Source organism: Sorex fumeus, unplaced genomic scaffold, assembly GCF_029834395.1.
Source record: "Sorex fumeus unplaced genomic scaffold, SorFum_2.1 ptg000021l, whole genome shotgun sequence".
Taxonomy (NCBI): Eukaryota; Metazoa; Chordata; class Mammalia; order Eulipotyphla; family Soricidae; genus Sorex; species Sorex fumeus.
The window spans coordinates 7895092-7920600 of record NW_026606078.1 but is presented as its reverse complement, the minus strand read 5'-3'; the positions used below and the strand labels follow the sequence as shown (position 1 = coordinate 7920600).

Genomic DNA, 25509 nt, shown 5'->3' with positions numbered 1-25509 from the left:
CCTTCTCCCCCAGCTCATGAGGAAGGCTTCCAACCATGGAGCAATCTTCCTCACCCTGTCTCTACTATCCTTGGGTGTTAGTCTCATATTACGATATTTTACACTCCACAAATGAGTGCAGCCATTCTATGTCTGTCCCTCTCCTTCTTACTTATTTCACTTAGGATGATACTCTCCATGACCATCCACTTATAAACAAATTTCGTGACTTCATCTTCCTAATAGCTGCACAATATTCCACTGTGTATTAAAGTTTATTTAACCAGTCATCTATTCTCGGGCACTCGGGTGTCACATAAATGTCACATAAAAGTGACAATCTTTTTTTAAAAAAATTTTATTAGTGAGACACCATGAGGTACAGTTGTAGACTTACAAATTTTTGTGCTTGGGTTTTAATTATACAATGATCAAATACCTATCCCTCCACCAGTGCCCATTTTCCATCACCACGGATCCCAGTATCCCTCCCACCCCCCAAGCCCCCCATCCCACCCGGCCTCTGTGACAGGGCATTCCCTTTTGTTCTCTCTCTCCTATTGGGTGTTGTGGTCTGCAAAAGAGACAATGGGTGGCAATCATGTTTGGTCTATCGTCTACTTTCAGCATGCTTCTCCCATCCTGGGAGGATCCTCCCAACACCCTTTATTTGGTGCTTCCTTCTCTATCTGAGCTCCCTTTTCCCCTGGCATGTGTGGCTGGCCTCCAAGCCATGGAGTAAAATTCCTGGTACTAATCCCGGCCATTCTTGGGTGTTAATCTCCCATTTTGTTACTTTATGTTCCCCAGATGAATGAAGTCCTTCTATGTCTATCCCTTTCTTTCTGAAAAAGTGATAATCTTTTGAACTAGTGTGATAAGTACTTCTGAACATTTAAAATAAGAAAAGAGAGGCAAAAAATCCTCCAATTTATTATAATTTATAGCATGTAAATCAGCAGAATCCAGTTTTAAAAGTCATTTGAACTTTAAAGCACTTAGCAAATTATCATAATGGTTTTCAATGTGATTTGACTCCTGAGATCTCTCTTCCTCTCCCATTACCTGCTCCGCTCCTATATTACTGGCATCTGTGATGCCTCTCACAAGTACTAGAGTGATTCTCACACTTTCAATTTAGGGCATATGTGCTGCTTAGAACCTTCTATCCCCAACTCTGGATAAACTTTCCCCTTTTTTCAGGTCTCTACCAAACAAAATCCACCCCAACCACATTATATAATAATCTCAAGTCCTAATGACATCCATCACTCTCCTACGCATTCCCCAAGTTGTTTTTCATTACACAATACGTATCAAACTTCTACATAACATATAATTTATTTAGTTAAATTTTACTTTCATCATTTGAATATAAGCTTATATGAATGGATTTTTCTAATTTTTATTGAAATATCTGAAAATTTTAAGAGTCATAAGAAAAAAAAGTAGATGCCCAATAAATATTTTTTGAGAAATAAATAAATTTGTCCTGACCTGTATTTTATTTCCACCATAATAACTTTTTGAAAGTTTCATTTCCATGCCCCTCATCTTCCAAGATTATAAGATTATTTTACATTTGTTGAAATAACTTCTATCCTGCATTTGCAATAAAAATCATACACTGGATAATAAACTAGAAAGTAGAGGAAAATAGTTGAGAACCTGTGGAATCATGTGTCAATGATTTTCAGAAATGTATGCCATGTATGCCCTCCTCTGTGTTAAATTTTCCAGAGTGCAAATCTATATACTTAACCCCTCTTTAGTTATTTTCTCCCTGATTATAATTCTAGTGATACATTATACTATATTCTCTGTCCCATCAAATTATATGTCATATATGCACATTCAATGAGTAACTTCCTAAAATCTTGCCTCAAGCTTCCAATAATTCATGGTAAACAGAATATTACTAATGTTACGATACATGTAATAATAATAATAATAATAATAATTAATAATAAGGTCTAAAACTAATTGAAAAATCATCACTAAAATGATTTTTAAGCATTTATAACAAAAACCCTCATAATAGTCTTTTAAAATATATGTTCTGATATTCTTCATTTTCAAGGTAGAAAAAGTACAGCATGAAGACATTACCTATTAGCCATACTATCTGACCTGAAGCCAGAAATTTACACCAATTAACTTATGGCAGACCTTGCTGCATTAATCAGAGGTCGATTTTTTTTTCACTACAGAGAAAGTCTGAACCTTAGGATGTCAGATGGTTCAAAATCATGCTAGCAAATACTTTACATCTATCCTAAAAACTGATGCCTTCAAAATGGCTTTATTTATTACATAGAAAATATTTGTATGATCACATAATGAGAGAAGAAATCACATTAAGAAGCAATGGCAAAACGAGTATTTAAAAAGAAAACAGAACTGTAAGGTTAATAAAAAGGTAAAGGTAAAGGCCCTCCCATTGATCGTCGATTTGCTCGAGCGGGCCCAGTAACATCTCCATTGGAGACTTTGTTGTTACTGTGTTTGGCATATCAAATACTCTCGGTAGCTTGCTGGGCTCTCCGAGAGGGGCGGAGGAATCGAACTTGGGTCAGCCATGTTGGCCGCTTGTAAGGCAAACGCCCTACCGCTGTGCTATCGCTCTAGCCCAAGGTTAATAAAATTGATCACTTATTTAAAAAAATGTCAGGTTATACTTACATAGCATTCTTTGGTTTCATTTTAATTTATTATAGTTTGGGTGATAAGGTTACAAGAATACTCATTTTCTGATATTAAGGTACAAAGATACTACCTATCTGCCCACCAAAGTACCCCTGACTCTCTTCCCATCTCCATGTACTATCTGGTCCAACATTCTTTCCCTTAGCCACTACCCCCATTGTTTATTAATTGCCAGTTATGGTTTTGATGCATACTATTACCTCCTTTAACACCACCCATATGCTCAAGACTCATCACTTACATTCCTGTGTTATTTCCCGGAAGCTTATTTGTTCCTCTTCCCTCTTCCCACCCCTAGCCTGGCACTTTCATGTCTGTATTCTAGTATCCAAGGTTTATTCGATCACGGTGATCCTGTTGTTCGTCGATTGCCTCTAGCAGGCCCTAGTAATGTCCCCCTTGTCCTAGCCCTGAGATCAAGGCTCTCTTCAGGGTTAGGAGAATGAGACCCATCATTGTTACCGGTATTTGGCATATTGGGTATGCCACGGGGAGTTTGCCAGATTCTGCCGTGTGGGCAAGTTACATTCGGTAGCCTGCCAGTTTGTCCAAAGTAGGAATGAGATGATAAGATATAGCGCGGCCGCTAATGTGGCATTGCAATTCCAGGAGCTGGTTTTTATAGTGTCTGGGTCTTGGCCGTTGATGGGATTACTTGGTGCCAGGGGGCCAGTTGGTGGGTGTGACCCCTGCCTACTGGAAGATGGAGGATCTTGGTGGAGGATGCTTAGCCCTGATCCAAGCAGGCTTGTAGATCTCAGCCCCGGGACCCGCATGCCTTTGTTCCTCTGCCGCTATCTTCATGCGTGTGGAGAGTGGTCTCAGCATGGTTGTGGCTGGTTCTTGAGGTCTTCGGCTGCCAGAACTCTGGTCGGGGCGGGAGGGAAACTCAACCTGCCCCCCTCCAAGGGGCCCCAGTAAGGACAGCCAGGCACGGGGGCAGGAGACTCTGCCAAGGTTTATTATCAATTGAAATTTTCTATGCCCTTGATTTGCTTCACTATCTAGTGATACATCCTGTATTTGTTCTACTAGGATAGCCTCCAATTTAGTCCAAGTTGCCATGAACTGCATGACAATTTTTTTCTAGTGGCTCCATAGTATTGCCTTGTATATGTGTACCAGAACTGTATTCATTAATTTGTTATTGGATATTTGGATTGTTTTCACACACTGCTATTGGACTAAGAGTTGGAATGAACATAGGTATGTGTGTATCTCTTCAAATTAATGTTTTTGTGTTTTAGGGGAAGATGACTAGAAGTCGGATATATGGGTCAAATAGAAGCTCCATTCCTAATTTTTGAAAAAATCTACCTATTGTTTACCTTAGAGGCTGGACCAAATGACATTCCCAACAGCAGTTAATAAGGCTTCCTTTGTCACCACATTCCCACCAACATTTTGTGTTTTCAGGGTATTTTTTTCGATATATGCTATTCTCATTGGTGTAAGGTGATACCTCATCGTTATTTTAATTTGTGCTTTTTGGTACTGTGATTTTCAAAGTGATTATGATCAGGTTTTTTTTTAAATAAAATCTTGGCTATCTGTACATCTTCATGGAAGTGTCTATTCATCTTTTCTCCCCATTTTTGATGGTTATTGTTTTATTGATCATCATGAGTGCTTTATAAATTTTTGATGTTAATCCTTTTGTTCAATCAACTGGGTGTCTATTTTATTGTGTTTCTATTTCTATGCAGAAAACTTTGAATTTCATGTGGTCCTACTTACTTATTTTTTTGTTACCTTTCCAGTAGCCACTGATGACCCCTTTGATGTTCAGATCCTGAGATTTCTATCTGTGTCCTGGATATGTAATATGGTTTCTGGTCTAATATCTAGGTTCTGCAGATGCAGTTTGTGCTTTAGTCTGTCACCTTGAGTACTTAAGTCCTATAGTCAGAGCCTTTGTTATGTTGGTTGGGCCTTCAAGATGAGTGCTATGGCCACAAGCAAAGCACTCTTGGGATTCTTGCTCTGCCTGTCATATTACATGACTTCCCTTAGAAAGTAACTGTATGTAAGCCCACTTGTGTGGACCATCCATGAGGGCTCTAGATTAAGAATGTTACAGTCTGCGACTGCCACACTGCTCCCTAAAAGACTACCTTCAGTGCTCACTAGAAAAAAAGGAGAACATTCTTTTGACAACCAAATTATATCTATTGAGCAACTCTACAGCCTTTATTGGTAAACGTTTAAGGCCTTATTATTTTATACTAGCTGGAAAAAGCAAGATGTCATGTGTCCAATAATTTAACCTCCTTACAACTAAAGAAATAAGAACATGTTTGGTTTTGTTTTCTCTTCTAAGTTGTATAGTCTTCAGAGTGTTCAAATGATTGGCCTGGGGATACAGAGTAGTTAAATAAAAGATTAAGGTTGGGGCTAGAGTGACAGTATAGTATTTTGGGCATTTGCCTTTCAGGCTAAGTGGGTTGGATCCCCAGCACTCAGTATGGTCCCCCAAGATCTGCCAGGAGAGATTGCTGAGTGCAGAGCCAGGAGTAAGCCCTGCGCATCGCCCAGTGTGACCCTTAAACTAAAAATAAATAAAAGGCTAAAGTTATGTTAAATTATTATGACAATAGGCTCATCAATGTGACTCTTGCCTGGCTTGTCTGGGAAATACGTCGAGTCCGATTATAGAGGGCCATACTGTCTCCCTCCCGAGTTCTTTCAATTCTCCAACCCCAAGCCAGCATTGTTTTTAAAGATTCTTTGATTGGCCAACGATAAATTTCTTTTTCCTAGACAAAAAAAAAAAGACAGAGAAGCAACAGACTGTTATAAGCCTAACCAAATATCAAATAAAGGTAAAAGTCACCATATAAATGATGACATTTTAATAAGAAATTGCATAATCAGAAAGAATTTTCAAAAATGTTCAAAGTATACTTAGATGACTTACTTTTTCAGATAATAGTTTATATGGCTTCATTAATGGTTGAACTTTAGATGAGTCTGAAAATACTTCCCCATAAATCCATCCAGTAGCCAACTGGAAAAAAATGTCAAAATTGTTTTTACATGCATTAATTGTAGAAAATATAGGTACGCATGTATTTGAACCAAGATAAACATTTAGGTTTAAATTATTCCCGCTTAATTCATGCACAGTTTCCATCCTAATTTTGTTTATTCAGAGTTACAAACCCTCTTAGAACAATTTTGTGTTTGCTTTCATTTGTTTAAATCTAGACTAAAAATATGTACTTCAGATTCAAGAAACAGATTTTTTGAATTCCTAAAATGATACCTTTTGTGAGTCAAGTCTTATTCATATCAATCATATGTTTATGACAGAGTGAACTAAATAATAGAAAATTATAATCTCAATGGGCTGGAGCGATAGCACAGCGGGTAGGGCGTTTGCCTTACAAGCGGCCAACATGGCCGACCCGAGTTCGATTCCTCCGCCCCTCTCCGAGAGCCCGGCAAGCTACCGAGAGTATTCGATATGCCAGACACAGTAACAACAAAGTCTCCAATGGAGACGTTACTGGGCCCGCTCGAGCAAATCGACGATCAACGGGAGGGCCTTTAATCTCAATAGCCTTTCTAATATACACAAAGTCTCACTTTAAAGTAGAAAACTGGCATGATCAGAGATATCTGAGCAGTGATCTGCCATTAGGTGCATTTACTACTGAATTAAAATGTTAGACTTTGATTTACCTTGTCCATTGACCACTTGTCATGGGAATGTTCTGCATATTTGTTAATGAAGTATTCCAACTTCTCGGGAATTATAATACTATGAGAAAAATAAAAAAAATAAAATAAAAAAATTTGATTATCACAAGATCTGTGAAAATCACAATAATTTACTCAATTTATAGTCTAAATTACACTAGATATAGATAACTGTCAGAACTGTTTTAATAAGATACTTTTCCAAAAACAGTAAGTCAAGCAGATGTTTCACATGCTTATCTTATTCATATTTGTCTTAATATAATAAATAATAAAATGATACAAAAGCATAAATTCAAAGATATTCAAGATAAAGCAATTAGGTCATAATAAAAATATCAAAACCTGAATCAAGATATGGTTAGTAGACTAAAGAAGCTTCTATATCCTTTCTATGTTCTTTGAGTTTATTATTTTAATTTAATTCTTCTGTAATAACCATAAATACAAAATAACTGCTAAATTCTGACACCCATTTTTAAAAGGACTTAAATTTTAAACTAATTTTATACAACTATTTATTTGAATATCATTTTAGATATGAGTAGTCTGTATTTAAAATTCTAAATGTTACTAACAGAACTATAGGGAAAAGTAATCAATTCATGGTTGATAATTTTGATCATTTTATCTTGATTACTTCATGTTTAAATACATATTTAATCTATTGAACAGATTATGAGTACATGCAATCAATTACCAAGCATGAATACCAATTTAAGACTTGAGAATAACAAATATCTCCCTGAACAGAAAACTAAATATAAGTACAAATAACACATTCATTGATGAATAGAACTTATTAGTGCAGTTAACATCAACAAAAGAATTCAAAATAAAACCTAATACAATATGTTTACTGTTCTTTTCCAGCAATGGTTTCAGTCACTAATTGACCTATGTGACATACATTTAAGAAACAATATTTAAAAGACAAAAGGTACAGAAATTAATGATATCACTATGTAAACCTGATAGTTCAGAAGTCCCCAAAGAAACAAACCTAGGTAAGTTAATAATACATGCCAAAAATAATAAAATAATTAATTATTTTCAATCCAACCACACTCAAACCATAACAATGTTACAATATTATTTTTAAAATCTGTATAATATTTATGGTACCAAACCACAAACTTACCCATGTAGGAATGTGAATATGTGATATATTGGTTTACTTACTTTGGAAGAGATACAAAGGATCAATCACATAAGCCAAATACTGAGGGGTAGAGTCTTTTCTCACAGGACTGTCATCAGATACCAAACATGCATATTTAAGGCATTATCAAACTAATGGCATATCACCACTAGACTTGACTTACTGATCTGATTATTGAAACCAATCTAGCTGGGGGGCTATGTCAGGAGCTTGAAACTTGAACTCCCAAGCAAACTCAGCTGTCTTGAATAGTAACCACTGAGGGACTAGCATGCTTCATGAGCCACCATGAAATGATTAAAAAAACAAGTGACAGGAAGAAGGAGCTATCTTTGCAAGAGAAGCCAAGGAATTATTAATATCAGTTATAATGATGTCTATATCACAAATACATAAAGTGCCCAAAATTTCTATTTGTATAACAAGTTATGAATCTACATATGTTAAGTAAGTTCCCCCCATAATGTTAAGGTTGTGATACTGTACTCTATGTGCATGCTTAATTTTTCACAAAGACTTTATTTCACATTTCCTTCAATTTCATGCTGTGCTTCATGATGCTGAACCTAGCTAATCCTAGACCCTGCAGTGATGTAATGATGGTGAACTGACTTCCACAAAGTGCACAGAAATTGCCTTAACACTACATGTCGGTATCATCCTGAGCCAAAGATGCTAGACAGGCGGGCCACAATTATTAATCAGTAAACATTAAGGACAAATTTTCAACTAAAATGTAACTGGTATACCTTCTTGATTCTCATTATTTTAGATAGTTCCATGAATACAGAGAATCCTCTATATTGAACAACATTCTAGAAGGTACATCTTATCTACTTCTGATATTATTATTATTAGTAATTAGTAATGCTACTATTGTTTTAATTGAGTAAAGGGACCCCTATTAAAAGGATACCAATTCAAAGGGGGCATGTATTAGAGAAAGTTCACATTAGTACCTTATTCAATTTCAGACTTCACACATCATTTACAATAAAAATCTGCTGCAATAGAAAGAGTCCATACTTTGAGGTATCAACAGGTTGTGGGTTAAAGTTCCCTTCAGAATCCATTGATGACTGTTTTTCCATCATACTGACATAGTTTGACTCCATGTAGTCTGGAGGCAAAGCTCCCGCAACTGCACTCAGGCAAGGTAGTGCCAGTTTGAAAAGTTCTTGTTCATATTTCTAGAGGGAAAATGGAATTATCAAAAAATGCATTACTGTTTGGCCAAAGCTGTCAATAAGATCACCATGGTTGACACAAAACTGTTTGAGAAAAACCTAAATTATACTAGGCTAATTTAAACAAAAATACTTAAAAAATTACAAGTGTGTAAATATTATTGAGTTTACTGTGCTGAGAGAATTTATTAATAAATATATGAAGCAGCAATCCTAAGAAAACCAATATAATATGCCCAAAGCTTATTAATTTATGAATAGATTCTTTCCCAAAAATTGGAACATACAACCCAAATCCGAACAAACGTAAGAGAAGCTGGAATTAGATTTATTTCCGTTGCAGTGTAAGAAAAATATCTTCATAGTGAAAGAGTGATATAAAAGCAGGTAGGGCATTTATCTTTCATGCAGCTGCTCCGGGTTCAATATGGTCCCTGGAGCCCTCTAGGCATGATCCCTGAGTACAGAGTCAGGAGTAAGTCTTGAGCACCTCCAGTTACCCAAAAAACAGACAAACAAAAAGGAATAAAACCTTTGCTAATCTAAAAATTTATTTTCCAGGATATAAAGAAAAGAACACATGAATATTCTCACCATATATTTTTGCACTAACATATTTTAGCCAAAAGGACTATACTCAATAAATGTGGATAAGTTAGGGGTTACTGATGTACCACTATACATTGAACGTAAAGGATAACATTCTAGAGAATAAGAAAATGTAACTGATCTATATTGCATAACAAAGTGATGAGAAATAGATTTCTGAACTGGAAAATAAATTCCATATAAACATGCACAATAAAATTTCTGATAAAAATTATTTGTATGTTAAATATATACTTATATTTATTGATTTCAACAAAGACAATTTAAAAATATTTTACTATACAGGTACAGAGCTTTATAGTAATCATCATCACTACTCTCACAGAAAATGTGATTAAAAATGACTTTATATTCCTTCAAAAAAGCCTTACTTTAAATGTTCAAGAGTAAAATGATGTTGGAAATTCATCTATAAATACTTTAACATACTTTTAAATTTTTTATGTATTTATTTTATTTTGGACCTAGGGCCCAAAAACTCAGCAGAATTTCTGACTCTCTGCTCCGAGATTACCCGAGAGGATTGGGGAACCAGACTGGCTACTGGGACTGAAAGCAGGTTAGCTGCATGCAAGTGCCTTGTTAGCTGTACTATCTCTCTAAGCCCAAAGTATTATTTTTAAAAAGGGCTCTAAGTTGACCAGGTTAGAGAGAGAGCAAACACTTTTCCAGATTCTATCCTTTGCATAGCATGGTACACCAAACATTACCAAGTGTGATACTGAAACCAAAAATCAAAAAAAAAAAAGCCCTGTAATTTTAGTAAAACAAGTCAGTAAGAAAAGCCATCACATATTTGATTATATTTCCTCTATTATTTTGAAAATGTCAGGGTATATTACTCCTGTCATCTAATAGATATGTCTGAATAGATACAAATCAAACTGATTTTAATAATCAAGCATATGCATACAAATGTCTCCTGGTTTTCTCTAAAATGCCACCCTTCAGTTTTTTGAAAGTGTAAAGCTAATCATCATAAGTAAGGCAGCCTAAGGAAGGTTACATATATAAAGGACAGAGTGGAAGTTTTAAAATCTTCATTTTAGAAAATTTCACACATAGCAAAGTATGAAAAGAACATCAGAATGTTAAAAATTTTTAAGATTCAATATATACTTTTTTATATATTTGATTGGTAGGGGGTCACATACTGCACTGCTCAGGGCTTAATCTTGATTCTGCACTCAAGAATTACTCCTGGCAATGTGCAAGGGACCTTATGGGATGTTGGGGATTCAATCTGGGTCGGCCACATACAAGGTAAATGCTATACTATAGCTCCAGTCCCAAGAAATTTTATATTTTTATGTCTGATGTAGAATTTTGGTTTTCTATTATTTCAATTTATATAGAAACATACATGAACATATATATTATATATATATTTATATATATATAAATGCATATACACACACACTCATGGCCTAACAATTTTCTGGCACATCTGAACTGAAGGGCTATAAACTTTCTAGTCACCTTCCTAAACTTACAAAGTTTTGCCATATATATGTGTATATATATATTTATCTATTTATCTATTCCAAAAATGGTTTATCATTTTTGTGTGAGGGAAAATGTTATAGGAACATAGATATGGGGCCACATAATAATCTTTTGGGAAGTAATGAAACTTAGGAAGAAACTGCTGTTGTGAAGTAGCCCAAAGGTATGAAGATTTATGTATTTCCCTTTGTAATGCAAACCCTGAGCAATGTAGAGATAAAGACACTGAGGCATCACCCAGAAAAGCGTGGGCCCCCTCAGAAAATAAGCTATGGGGAAATCTAAGGTTGTGATAAAAATATGAAAGCCTAGATGATTTGGATGAATTGTACAGAACCTTTTCCCTAAAGAGTGCAGAATTTGAGGTTTATTCCACTCTGGACAATCTACTATTGTCACACGTTCTCTTCTTTTGTGTTTCTCTAAATAAATGTCTTTCAAATATTGTTTTACACGCATATAAAAATACCAGTCATTTTTATATCAAAATGTGTTATGGTCATGGGGATTTTGCTTCCATAAATATCATGTTCATCCAACCCCATCCAAAAATGGGGCAATGAAATGAACAGAAACTTTCTCAAAGAAGAAATCCGAATGGCAAAAAAGCACATGAGAAAATGCTCTACATCATTAATCATCAGGGAGATGCAGATCAAAACCACAATGAGATACCATCTCACACCTCAGAGACTGGCCCACATTCAAAAGAACAAAAGCAACCGATGCTGGCGCGGATGTGGCGAGAAAGGGACACTCCTTCACTGTTGGTGGGAATGCCAACTAGTTCAGCCCTTCTGGAAAACAGTATGGACGATTCTCAAAAAATTAGAAATTGAGCTCCCATTTGACCCAGCAATACCACTCCTGGGAATATATCCCAGAGAGGCAAAAATGTATAGTCGAAGGGACATCTGCACTTGTTTGTTCATTGCAGCACTCTTTACAATAGCCAGAAACTGGAAGAAACCTGAATGCCCAAGAACAGATGACTGGTTAAAGAAACTTTGGTACATCTACACAATGGAGTACTATGTAGCTCTTAGAAAAGATGAAGTCATGAAATTTACATACAAGTGGTACAATATGGAAAGTATCATGCTAAGCGAAATGAGTCAGAAAGAGAGGGATAGACATAGAAAGATTGCATTCATCTGGGGGATATAAAGTAACAAAATATGAGATTAATACCCAAGAATAGCTGAGATCATCACCAGGAGGATTACTCCATAGCTTAGTGGCCAGTTGGGCATTCTAGAGGAAAGGGCAGCTCAGATAGAGAAGGGAACACCAAATAAAGTGTGTTTGGAGGTCCCTCCCAGGAGGGAGGGGAGATGCATGTCGAAAGTGGACTATGGACTGAACATGTTTGCCACTCAATGCCTCTTTTGCAGACCACAACACCCAAAAGGAGAGAGAGAACACAGGGGATTGCCCTGCCACAGAGGCAGGGGGGATAGGGGGATGGGGGTGGGGGGGATATTATCCATGGTGGTGGAAAATGGGCACTGGTGGAGGGATGGGTATCTGATCATTGTATAATCAAACCCAAGCACAAAAAATTGTAAATCTACAACTGTACCTCATGGTGTTTCACTAATAAAAAAAAATTGTAAATCTAAAAAAAAAAATATCATGTTCAGTGACCATTTTAAAAGCTGAAAAAGAAAATGTAAAATGATATAAGTCTTGATAACATCCTATAAGAAACACTATCTTAATAGCACCCATGACTTTTTCATTATTTTATCACAATAATAAACCTATTAAGTGTTAAATTACCTTTTGAGACAGGGCATCAAAAATTCCCCAGAACAGTTTTCTTGATAAGTGAAGTTCTTCTTCTGATGCTGCTCCAAAATTTCCCCATCCTCCAGGTAAGCAGTAATATTTCCAGCATCTTTCATAATGATTGGTCAGCAGCTATGAGGAAAACAATTTATACAAGAATGAACTAAATATACTTTGTATAAATATGTATATATATATTCATTTCTTCCCCTGTGGTATTCTAGTGTGATATAAAGAATAACTGACAATTCACAGACAATGATTGTAAAAAATATTGAACTGCATAATATTTTTCTAAGATGTAACAAAGGTATAAGTTACAAATCATAATAAAACTGGTTCTATATACTTACACTGCAAAATATAATGAACAGCATTCTTTCTGAGCTTTCTGATTTTCTATGTATCCCTAAATTTTACTTTGGGTCCTATTAATTGCTCACAATTTTATCAGTGTTTTATCCTATATTCCATATGTATTAAAGTGGTAGAAAACTAGAATAAAAAAGACCCAGAAGAACAATATGTACCTCTAGAATACAGTAGTTAAATTGCTAAAAATAATGACTTCTAAAGGAACTCTACCTTGGAATATTTTTCATTCTTCTTTGCCTATCCTTAATCATCATGTTGCAGGATTTGTCTCACAACTTAGGTTTGTGAGTAAACTTCAAAACTGCCCCAGTATATCATTTTGATGTTGGTGGTACACAGTAACTTCATACACCAAAACTATAAACTTAAATATTATTGAAAACATATCACTGAAACTATAATTTTCATAACGATCTCAGGTCAATAATTAATTCATCCATTTTTATTTGGTTGTACAGTTGAAACATAGTGACTAGAGAGATAGAATAGAAGGTAAGATGCTTGGCTTGTGTGCAGCAGACCCTGATTTCAGCCCTGGAATACCATATGGTCCCCTAAACCTTGCCAGGAGTGATTCCTGAACACAGAGGCAAGAATAAGCCTGAGAACATGTTGTTCAGTGTGGTCCCAAGGCGAAGATGAAATTTTACCTGCCTTATTGCTTTGTGAGTTTTTATCTATGTATACCTCATTTGTTTAGGATTAAATGGAAATGCAGGGGCTGGAGCAATAGCACAGTGGGTAGGGTGTTTGCCTTCTACCCGGCTGACCCAGGTTCGATTCCCAGCATCCCATATGGTCCCCTGAGCATCGCCAGGAGTAATTCTTGAGTGCAGAACCAGGAGTAACCCCTGTGCATTGCCGGGTGTGACCCAAAAAGAAAAAATAAATAAATGGAAATGTAAAGGCAAGAAAAGAATTTTTCAATTATTTGGCAGCACTTTTTTTTTTTTTTTTGGTAACGTACGCTGGATCTGGGCTGGAGTGATAGCACAGAGGCTGGAGCGATAGCACAGCGGGTAGGGTGTTCGCCTTGCACGAAGCCAGCATGGCCAACCCAAGTTCAATTCCTCTGCCCCTCTCAGAGAGCCCAGCAAGCTACCAAGAGTATCTCGCCCGCACGGCATAGCCTGGCAAGCTACCCATGACGTATTCGACATGCCAAACACAGTAACAACAAAGTCTCACAATGGTGATGTTACTGGGTCTGCTCGAGAAAACTGATGAACAACGGGAGGACAGTGATACGCTGGATCTATAAACTAATAAATGTTCATCAGTACTTGTTAAATTAATAAGATGGTATTTATACACAGACTATAAGTTTTTGACATATCTAATAAGGAAGGGGAAAATAATAGTAATATCAAGGTTAACTACTCAAGCTAATAATTTTTCTAGTTTGGTCTCTCTTTTAATTACAAAATCACATATGCACACATATATAATCATTTTAGGAACCCCAAATGATAAAACACTGAGGCATAATTTGGTTCAACAATATACTATAACACTGGGCCATTTAACAAGGAAACAATTTACATATTTCATTTACTTATATCAATTCATTAAACAGACGTTAATTTTTATAGATGAAAAATATTTCTGTTAATAGCTAGGGGCAATTAGTGCATTGATTCAGAACTAGACTAAAGTACTTTTCACAATTCTTTTCTACTATATTATTACTGACCGTGGGGGAAAAAAATTATGCTTTCTAGATGGTAATGCAAAGTCTACAAAATCCATTTTGCGATTGTGCCTCCATGCACAGAATATGTTACTGAACATAATAGATCTCCAATCATAATTCTGAATCCGTATAAAAATTACAATTTGACAAGAAAATATCCATCATAAAAATAAGGCAGAGAATATGTCAGTGACTCCTTTTTATAGTCTATGAAAAACTGCTACTGCATATTTGAAAAGGTTGTCTATGAACCCAATAAAATTATATTTGAAGGTACTATTACCCACTTAGAAAGTGTATTTTTTAAGCCTGTTATTTATTTCTTGAAGTTTCTAATATTTTATGCCAGTCCTACTACTATGTTTTATAGCTTAACAATATCTAAGCTCATTTTTCTCCTTGAGGCCATTTTTGCCCTTAATTTTCATTTCTATTGACAAGAGAAAATCAATTTGGGATTACTTCTTATTTTATATATATTTTCACATATTTATAACTATATGCCCATTTCAAACACTGCAAATTTCCAAGCAACAAACTATTTATGCATGTAAACATGGAACTATATATAATATATATAAACACAATACACATATCATAATAGTAAATTATCTCATTGGGATACAGTCATCAAATAACTTTACTCACCTTAAGAGGCATCTTTGCATGTTCGTTTAATAATGGGACATCAAATACTAATCTTCTGAGTAAGTGTTGCATCATGGAAGGTCTCAATTGGCTGGTGAAATAAAGCTAATATTTAATAATGAAGGGAAATGTGTCTAAATTTAGGAGGGAATTTAATTAAATTACATGCACCCAAAACCTGCACCTGTCCACTTCTTCAGAATTTGTAAATTTGGTGTTCTTTATTGAAAGACTTCCCAATAGTGACACAATTCTATAAAATGTTATTTTATAAAATGTTAACTTTCCTACAGTATCTCTTCCCTCCAGGCCCAAAGATAATTCATTATTTGCTGTAACAGCTGTTTCTCTGCTCTTGCTTCTCTTCCTAATCACTCAGAGCTGGCAACTCAATTTCCTAAGATACTCCATTGAGGAAAGAAGTTACTCCACTTCAGTGACTAGATTCAAAGCAGAAATAAAGGAAGTATAGAAGCACACAAGATAAAAGAGGCTGAAACTGAAATTTTGCCAAACAAGGAAAGGAGGGACTAACACCAAACACCATGGAGTAAGATTTACAGTGTGTGGTCTTTTTAAGTGCTTCATCACAATCAACACTAGAAAAAAAAAATCTGTGAGATAGCTATTTTATTTACATTTTATAGAAAGTTGTGTGCCATCAAATTTATAAATTTCCTTAATCACTTAATCACTTAACTTCCCATTAGTCGTCGATTTGCTCGAGCGGGCGCCAGTAACGTCTCCATTTGTCCCTGTCGCGTGCTAGTGTAGCCCAATGGCATCTGTTCGCTCTGGGAACATGAAGAGACTCAAACCGATCATTCATGATCTTGATGAAGAAGTCTGACCATCTGGTAGGTGGGCGACCACGCGGTCTTTTGACTTCCCGTGGAATCCAGTCCATAACAGCTCTAGTCCAGCGGTCGTCTTTAAATCTCATTATGTGACCAGCCCATCTGATTTTTCACACCTTGGCAAACGAGACAGCGTCCCTGATTCTTGATCGTCAACAGATGTCAGAACTCAGGATTCTTTCTCTCATTTGAGTGAAACGTGATATTCCAAGCATAGCTCTTTCAATTCCTCTTTGGGAGACCCGAATAGCGTTCTCATCCTGTTTACGTAGGGCTCAGGTCTCTGAGGCATATGTTAATGCAGGAAGAACAGTGGAATCAAAGAGATGTGCCCGCAGCCGGAGGTTCTTCGTCCTCTTAGCTATTTCTTCGACGTTCTTGAAGGCGTTCCAAGCCGCTCTCTTCCTCCTGCGCAGCTCGGGTGCCAGGTCATTTGTCATGTTGACTTCTCGACCTAGGTACACATAGCTGTTGCATTCGGAGATGGTCGTTCCGTTGAGAGTGAATGGGGCATCAGGAACGAGGCTGCTTCTCATAAACATTGTCTTCGTAAGATTCAGCTGTAGTCCTACCTTTCCACACTCACGGTCAAAGTCAGCCAGCATTCGTGCCGCTTGGCTGATGTTTGGTGTTATTAAAACAATGTCATCAGCAAAGTGGAGGTGGTGTAGTTGCTGACCATCTATCTTCACTCCCATTCCTTCCCATTCCAGTCGTCGCATGATGTTCTCGAGGGTGGCACTGAAGAGTTTCGGTGAAATGGTATCACCCTGCCGAACCCCTCTCTTGACATCAATGATTACTTCTTTGTAGAATGGTGAGATCCTGGTAGTGAATCTGTAATACAGCTCATGGAGGATCTTGATGTATTGGGCTTGAATGCCCTGATTGGCTAGGGCTTCAATGACCACTTCCGTCTCAACAGAATCCAAGGCCTTCTTTAAATCAATGAATGTTAAACAGAGCGGCATCTTGAACTCCCGAGAAACCTCAATGAGCTTGGTTATCGTGTGCATATGGTGGATGGTGCTGAATCCTTTGCGGAACCCGGCTTGCTCGCATGGTTGTCCTTCAACTAGTGTTCTGCCAATCCTATTTAGGATGACTCGAGTGAACAACTTGTAGATGACAGACAATAGGCAGATCGGGCGATAGTTACCAATGTCATGGATGTCTCCCTTCTTGAACAGTAGTACGGTCCTGCTGGTTTTCAATTGGGACGGAACCTTGCATTCAGACAGGTAGTGAGTGAAGAGCCGAGCCAGTGTATTGATGAGTACTGACGGCAGGTTCTTCAGGTGTTCAGGTCTGACCTTGTCTGGGCCGGGTGCTGTTTGTTTCTTTACTGACGAAATGGCGTGTCGTATTTTGGAAGGGAGAACGTTGGGAACGACATATCCATCCTGTGGAATTTGGTATGTCGGCAAGTGGACATGGCTATCAAAGAGATTTGAGTAGAAGTCATGGATAATCTTCTCCATTGCCGTTCTGGAGGATGTGATGGATCCATCAGGACGTCGGAGGGCAGTCATCTTGGTCTTGTAGTTGGCGAAGGACAGGTGGGCGTTACGAATACTTTTCCCGGCTTCTGCCGCATCTACCAGCACTTCTGCTCTTCTCTCTTTAAGGTCTTCCTTGATTGCATATCTGCACTGCTTTGCGAGCTTGGACGTTAGCTTGTGGTTGCCTGAGGCATGCGCCAAACCACGCTGGCGAAAAAGCTCAAGAGTTTTCGAAGACAGGCATTTTTTGGTGGCTATCTCTCTCGGCATTCCTCGCACATTCATGGAGGGGCTGTACCAGTCGATCGTATTCCTCATCAATGTTGTCAACAATGGCATCTTCCCATGTTGCCGCAATAGTGCCAAAGAGCTCCCAGTTGGTGATCGTTCTGGGAGTTCTCTTTTTAAACTTTGCAGCCCTTTCTCCCCACTGTGTGAAGTAGAATTTTGCACGAAGGAGATGGTGGTCCAATCCCGTTCGGAATTTTGGAACAACAGCGACATCGGTCAGGCAAAACCGTCGACTGAATATTATGTGGTCTATTTCGTTGTGGGATCATCCACCGGGAGACTCCCATGTCCAACGTTTAGATACTGCCTTCTGGAACTGTGAGTTACCATGGATGGTCTTGGTCGACATGATGAACTCAGACAGTCTCTCACCCTGTTCGTTCCATTCTAGGCCATGGGTCCCGATGTGAAGTTCTTCAGCTGATCTTCTCGGTCCTATCTTGGCATTAAAATCACCCACAATGATCTTGTAGAAGGTGTGGTCTTCTTTATAGAACTTCTCCAGCTCCATGTAGAACTTTTCGATTTCTCTTTCATCATAATGAGATGTTGGTGTATAGACAATGAAGATAGAAACTGCCGGCAGTGAGCCACATCTATTCAAATGTAAACGTCCGATTCGGGTTGTTAGGCATTCGAATGAATCAATGCTCATGGCCAAGTTTGTGCTGACAAGGACACCGACACCTCCGTCACCTCTTTTATTGCATGTTCCGAGGAACAATTCTTCTCCAGTGTCGAAAACGGCATGGTGAGATTCGTGCCTTCTTATCTTGGTCAGACCAATGATGTCGTACTTGATCATTCGCGCTTGTACCATCAGGTCCTCGATGGATGCATCTGATGCTAGAGTATGTGCATTGAAAGTACAGACGATCATTTTTGTCTTCCTTCGTTGTGGCAGCCTAGTTCGGCCTTGAGATTTTATCGGCCTCTCCTTTCTCATCCTTCTCAGTGCTGCCATGTTGGTGAAGCCTTCAGGGTCAGGTGAATGAGACCAGTTGTAGTTACTGGTTTTGGCATATCGAATACACAATGGATAGCTTTCCAGGCTCTTCTGTGCGGGTGGAATACTCTTGGTAGCTTGCCAGTCTTTCCGAGAGGAATGGAGGCTTTTGGGGCGACCTCTAATCGCCCTCGTAGGTGTTACCATATTTGAACCCTATCAAATATGGTACGACAATTCCGGAAAAATGGGTATTTAGTGCTTTATGATGTGTCAGGCGGCCGCTTTGCGGCCGCGCGGGTTCGGAAAGCATCCTAGAGTGTGGTGGTGGCTGGGTAGTGGAGGTAGTGTCGGTAGTGTCTGCCAGTGGGGTATTTACCTGGTCCCAGTAGGGGTAGGGTGGTCTTCTGTGTGCAATCCGATCCCTGGGTGGTTGGTGGAAGCAGACAGGGCAGGGTAGGGTGGGGCTCCTGATTAGAATCCCTTTGTCACCTGTGGTTGGTGGACGCAAGCAGAGGATCTCTGTCCCTTGGTCCACCGAGCCTGGAGTCCAAGGTCTCAGAGAGTTCCGCTTATTTTGTTCTGCGGGTCTTCAGTCGTGCGTGAGTCTTGGCTGAAGCTGCCACGCGGGTCCAGAAAGCATCCTGGAGTGTGGTGGCGGCTGTGGTTGGTGGAAGCAAGCAGAGGATCTCTGTCCCTTGGTTCGCTGAGCCTGGAGTCCAAGGTCTCTTGCTTCCACCAACCACAGGTGACAAAGGGATTCTAATCAGGAGCCCCACCCTACCCTGCCCTGTTTGCTTCCACCAACCACCCAGGGACCGGATTGCGCACAGAAGACCCACCCTACCCCTACTGGGACCAGATAAATACCCCACTGGCAGACACTACCGACACTACCACTACCCAGCCGCCACCACACTCCAGGACACTTTCCTGACCCGCGTGGCAGCTCCGGCCGAGACTCACGCACGACTGAAGACCCACAGAACAAGATAAGCGGAACTCTCTGAGACCTTGAACTCCAGACTCGGTGGACCAAGGGACAGAGATCCTCTGCTTGCTTCCACCAACCACAGCTGCCACCACACTCCAGGATGCTTTCCGGACCCGTGTGGCAGCTCCGGCCGAGACTCACGCACGACTGAAGACCCACAGAACAAGATAAATTTCCTAGTATCTCAATTTCCTCAGTTCTATATACTCCACTATGAGTGAAAGATTTTATATAAAGAAAGTGTTTTTGCAGATTGGAGGAAAAAGTCAACCACTGTTGACACAAAGAATATAATATCATAGTTTATAATACCATAGTTTATACTAAGGTTTTTTCTTCTTTGAAAGATGAGTTAAAATGATCACACACTATCAAACAAAGAGAAATCTACTAATATTTCACTGGAATAGTCAGGGACTTGCTCTACAACCACCTCACTTACCAATATCCAAAAAAGCATAATTGATTCAACACTGTAAACCAGTACCTACCCTAGGAAACACTCTTCTCATTGACAAGGATGCTCTAATCCAAACTCAGACTACCTAGAGTGAATTGATTGTGTGTGTGTGTGTGTGTGTGTAAAGACTACCAAAATGATTTTAACAAATTGTCAAGGGTTTCCAAAGCAAATTATCATTTTTAAAAAACAAAGATGGTATAGAACTTGTTGCATACTTACCCACAGATAGAGAGTAAGCAAACTTCTATGGAATCTCGTTGAGCTTTGGTAAGTGAGCAGCCCTTAGAAAGTCTATAGACAGTATGAAGCAATGAATCAATGAGGGAAGCATGGTGCTCTGTGCCAGCAAAAAGAGGAGCACATCTTGTTAACAAAGGCAGCACGGCTGTACAGAGGTATCTATTGAGAGCCAAAGCCATATCTGTAGCACTCAAAGCAGCCTAAAATGGAATAGGAGATTAAGAAAGTCACTTGTGTTTGGCAGTAGACAACTTCCAGTGGGAAAAATATGTTAATTTATAACTTTACTAACTAGAAAATGAAACCTGAAAAATGGAAATATATTCCTCAATATGTCCTGAAATGTGATTTACATAATGATCACTAAAAAAATTAACTTAACTACTCACAAACAGCCACATATGCCTGAATTGATATCTGTCTCATAAAAATACCCAGCGGTTCATATTCTAAAATAAAATATCAGTGGTAGTATGAATGCAAGTTGAAAATACACAATGATATTAAATGATATTGAGTAATTTAATTGGGTATGATGACAAAACCAGGTTTTTCTGAGTGCACTGTAGCACTGTCTTGTAGCACTGTCCTCCCATTGTTCATCGATTTGCTCGAGCAGGTCCAGTAACATCTCCATTGTGAGACTTGTTGTTACTGTGTTTGGCATATTGAGTACACCACAGGTAGCTTGCCAGGCCTTGCCATGCGGGTGAGATATACTTGGTAGCTTACTGGGCTCTCCAAGAGGGGTGGAAGAATCGAACCCAAGTTGGCCGGGTCAGCCATGTGCAAGGCAAATGCCCTAACTACTGTGCTATCGCATAAGATTTATCTTATTTTTCATATATTCTGAATTCAATTTACATTCCTCCTCATATCCTTCAACATTAAACAAAATTAAACAATTAAACAATTTAATTAAACAATTTAATTAAATAAAAGTCGACTATTACTATGACATTATTTAGTTCAGTTTCATGTGAATGGACTCAGATAAGAAAAAATAGATATTAATATCACCTTTATGATTATATTTTATCATTTTATTGAAAAGTTTGAAGTCAAGAATTTGCTTTCTCTTGAAATCAAAAGGATATAACTTAATTGATGATTTACAAAGAGATGCTGTCAAAATTGCAATAAAATTTAGATCTTCAGGTTACTCTACAAAGCTTCAAAGAACAGAATACAATGGATGCAAGTAGCTAATTTTATTTATATGACATCCACAGGACATATTTTCCCTACTTATATGTAACTAAGGAATATACCAGGATAATAGTATAATTGGCACAACTCAATAACATCCATTAAGCCTTTTTAATATTTTAAATGTTTTCTTTGGGAAGTATCATCATTTTGGGCAATTCAGAGGTGAACTAGTATTCAGAGTAACCAACAGCATTTCTAAAAGTAGGATTTTAGAACTTCTTGTCTTCCATTAAATCTGATCAAATGTCTTACCTTATTAAGTTTATCAGATTTTTTCACTAATCAGTGAGGTAAGAGTTTTTTAAATTTATTTTTAAGTTTATTTTATTTTCTATTTGTTATTGCCTGCCTACAATATAACAGGTAGTAAACAAAAATTTATGGAGAATAAATAAATGTATGAATAAATAAAACTCTGAAATAATATCATGTCAGAGACTGAAGAGTCAAAAGAAGAGGAAATATATTGTTAAAAATTATTACTGTATCAAGAGAAGCAGCAGCACGGAGATCTGGCAGAAAGCCAACTTCAAGGAGATGGAGGAGGAAATCTTGAACTTCAATTCCATAGACCCTGTCAAGGAACAAAACCATGGCTGCCTTGTGATCTGGGCAAAACCCTGCAGACATGTCAGGCTCCACCACATTGCCATCTAAAAGAAAGAAAGTGACATGTTGTTAATGTGTGTAAGAGATAGCAAATAGATCTTTCTAACCTTTTCATTTTTCACGTTTATCTGTTGAATGGTTTTCTGTGTTTCTACCACCCATACTGATGTGCTTGGAATCAGCTAAGAAAATAGTGCAACTTAAATACAACGTAATTTAAATAACATTTGAAAATCCATTTGTTAATTATACACATTGGAGCAAAGAATTATGCTTGATACCAAGAAGAAAACATAAAAGGCATCCAATTCTCTATATTGTGAAAATAGATGTAACTCCCTTGAATAGATAAAATGTAAAGTAGACTTTCACATGTTCACCAATGAGAACTTATTTTATACATCACTAAAGCTCATCTCTCCTTAGTGATATAGACCATTTACATACTTACAGCTTAGACAATTACAATATGATGAAATAGCTCTGTAAAACCACTTTGACTTTTAAGTGAAACATATTTTTCACAGTAGCACTAAACATTAAAAATCACTTGTGGTTAAAGTTACTTGCCTTGAATGTGGTTAACCCTGTTTCGATCCCTGGTACCATATTCTTCCCTGAATACCAGGTGTGATTCGAAAGCACAGTGCCAAGAATACTTTGAGTAGTTTAATCCCCCAAATAAGTAAAAATAGAATACACTTAAGAGTCATCATTTTTTCTATCAAAATTTAATTCTTTATTTACATAAATTAGTGAATCTGCATTTAAAACTCTATAGATAGGTTAAATACTATTAATATGAGCTACCATGGGAATATGTACCAATTTAAAGTCTGGAAGAAATGGTTTGCTTCCTGTTTGATCATGAGAAAATTATAGAACTGTGGAGCAATTCATTGTTCTAAAGTTTTGCTTTTAAAACATTCATTCACATATTTTAAGGAATGCTAAGACTACATTCTGTGGGACATAGGACTCATTGAGTTGATGTTTTAAAACATGGCTGTTTTAATTTCCCTATCTCCTCAAACAAAGTTGATATGAAACAAGAGAGATAAGAAAGTTGATGAACTGCCCCTCTCAGATTTCTGGTGTTTCTGTGACTTCTGGTAGGCTTATTTGGACTGTCTGAGGCAGTAATTTCTGAGAATAGGTGCTCCAGTTACTACCGTATAGAATAGAATCACTTGATCACTTGATCACTTGACATCCTGTTACTCGTCGATTTGCTCGAGTGGGTGCCAGTAACATCTTCGTCCATCCCTGTCGTGAGCTAGTAGCTCAATGGCGTCTGCTCACTCTAGGAACATGAACACCCTCAAACCAATAGTTCAGTCTTAACAAAGAAGTTTGACCATCTCGTAGGTGGGTGGCCGCGCCATCTTTTGACGTCCTATGGAATCCAGTCGGTAATGGCTCTAGCCCAGCGGTTGTCTCCAAATCTCATTATGTGTCCAGTCCATCTGATTTTCAGTGCCTTGGCAAACTAGACAGCATCTCTAATTCTTGATCATCGACAGAGGTCGGAACTCTGGATTCTTTTTTTTTTAATTTTTTAATTTTTTAATTTTTATTAGTGAGACACCATGAGTTACAGTTGTAGACTTACAAATTTTTGTGCTTGGTTTCAATTATACAATGATCAAATACCCATTCCTCCACCAGTGCCCATTTCCCACCACCATGGATCCCAGTATCCCTCCAAGCCACCATTCCGCCCATCCCACCCTGTCTCTGTGGCAGGGCATTCCCTTTTGCTCTTTCTCTCCTTTTGGATGTTGTGGTTTGCAAAAGAGGCACTGAGTGGCAATCGGAACTCCAGATTCCTTCTCTCACTTAAGTGAAGCATGATACTCTAGGCATAGCTCTTTCAATTCCTCTTTAGGAGACCCAAATAGCATTCTCACCCTGTTTTCATAGGGCCCAGGTCTCTGAGGCATATGTTAATGCAGGAAGAACAGTGGAATCGAAGAGATGTGCCCAGAGCCAGAGATTCCTTGTCCTCTTACTATTTCTTCAACTCTTGAAGGCGTTCCAAGCCGCTCTCTTTCTTCTGCACAACTCAGTTGCAAGGTTATTTGTCATGTTGACTTCTCGACCTAGGTACACATAACTGTTGCATTTGGAGATGTTCGTTCCATTGAGAACAAATGGAACATGAGAAACGAGACAGTTTCTCATAAACATTGTCTTCGTGATATTCAGCTGCAGTCCAACCTTTCCACATTCATGGTCGAAGTCAGCCAGCATTTGTCCCACTTGGCTAATGTTTGGTGTTATTAGAATGATGTCATCAGTGAAGCGGAGGTGGCGTAGTTGCTGACCGTCTATCTTCACTCCCATTCCTTCCCATTCCAGTCGTTGCATGACGTTCTAGAGGGTCACACTGAAGAGTTTTAGTGAAATGGTATCACCCTGCCAAACCCCTCTCTTGACATGGATGATCAGGGCATTCAAACTCAATACATCAGGATCCTCCATGAGCTGTATTACGGATTCACTACCAGGATCTCACCATTTTACAAGTGATCATCCATGTCTAGAATAGAATACTCATGCCAAAATTGGGGGAAAAAAGAAAAATAATGTATAATTGTGAAACAAATGTTTCAGGTATCAAGGACAGCTTTAATATTTGTTCATGTAGGCAAAGAGTGAATCCAGGTTGTGAGTCTAAGTCAGTTGCCATGTCTGTTGGCATGTGAGACTGTTTCCATCACCATGGTCAGGAACTCAGCCCTGACCCCGCCATAGAAAGCGATCTGCACTCAACCACTGTTACCAAATCTCTCCTGGAACACGATGACAAGATATTTATATAGAATAGGTTACTTTTATAAGTTTTATATTTGTAATCCAACCATATAGAGCCTCTAAACAAATACAACATTTTACAAAAGGATATAAGCTTTGTCTCAAATTTGAAAAAGGCATTTGTTGTGTTTTTGTTTTGTTTAAATCTTTAAAAGAACACTTCTTTCAATGAATTGGGATTTTTCTTTATCTTTTAGCTTTTTAGTCACACCTGGCTGGC

At 38.0% G+C, this 25509-nt stretch overlaps 1 protein-coding gene across 1 annotated transcript in view; it reads right to left on the bottom strand.

Annotated features, from left to right (window-relative positions):
- Positions 1-25509, bottom strand: part of RYR2 (ryanodine receptor 2) — a 754458-nt gene that overhangs the window by 183913 nt on the left and 545036 nt on the right. The window contains exons 50-57 of the mRNA XM_056113587.1: positions 22347-22516; positions 20631-20851; positions 15359-15449; positions 12634-12774; positions 8576-8739; positions 6370-6448; positions 5603-5692; positions 5304-5441 (exon numbers count right to left, since the gene is read on the bottom strand). Coding sequence (XP_055969562.1) covers positions 5304-5441; positions 5603-5692; positions 6370-6448; positions 8576-8739; positions 12634-12774; positions 15359-15449; positions 20631-20851; positions 22347-22516 — 1094 coding nt within the window. The remainder of the gene's footprint in view (positions 1-5303; positions 5442-5602; positions 5693-6369; positions 6449-8575; positions 8740-12633; positions 12775-15358; positions 15450-20630; positions 20852-22346; positions 22517-25509) is intronic.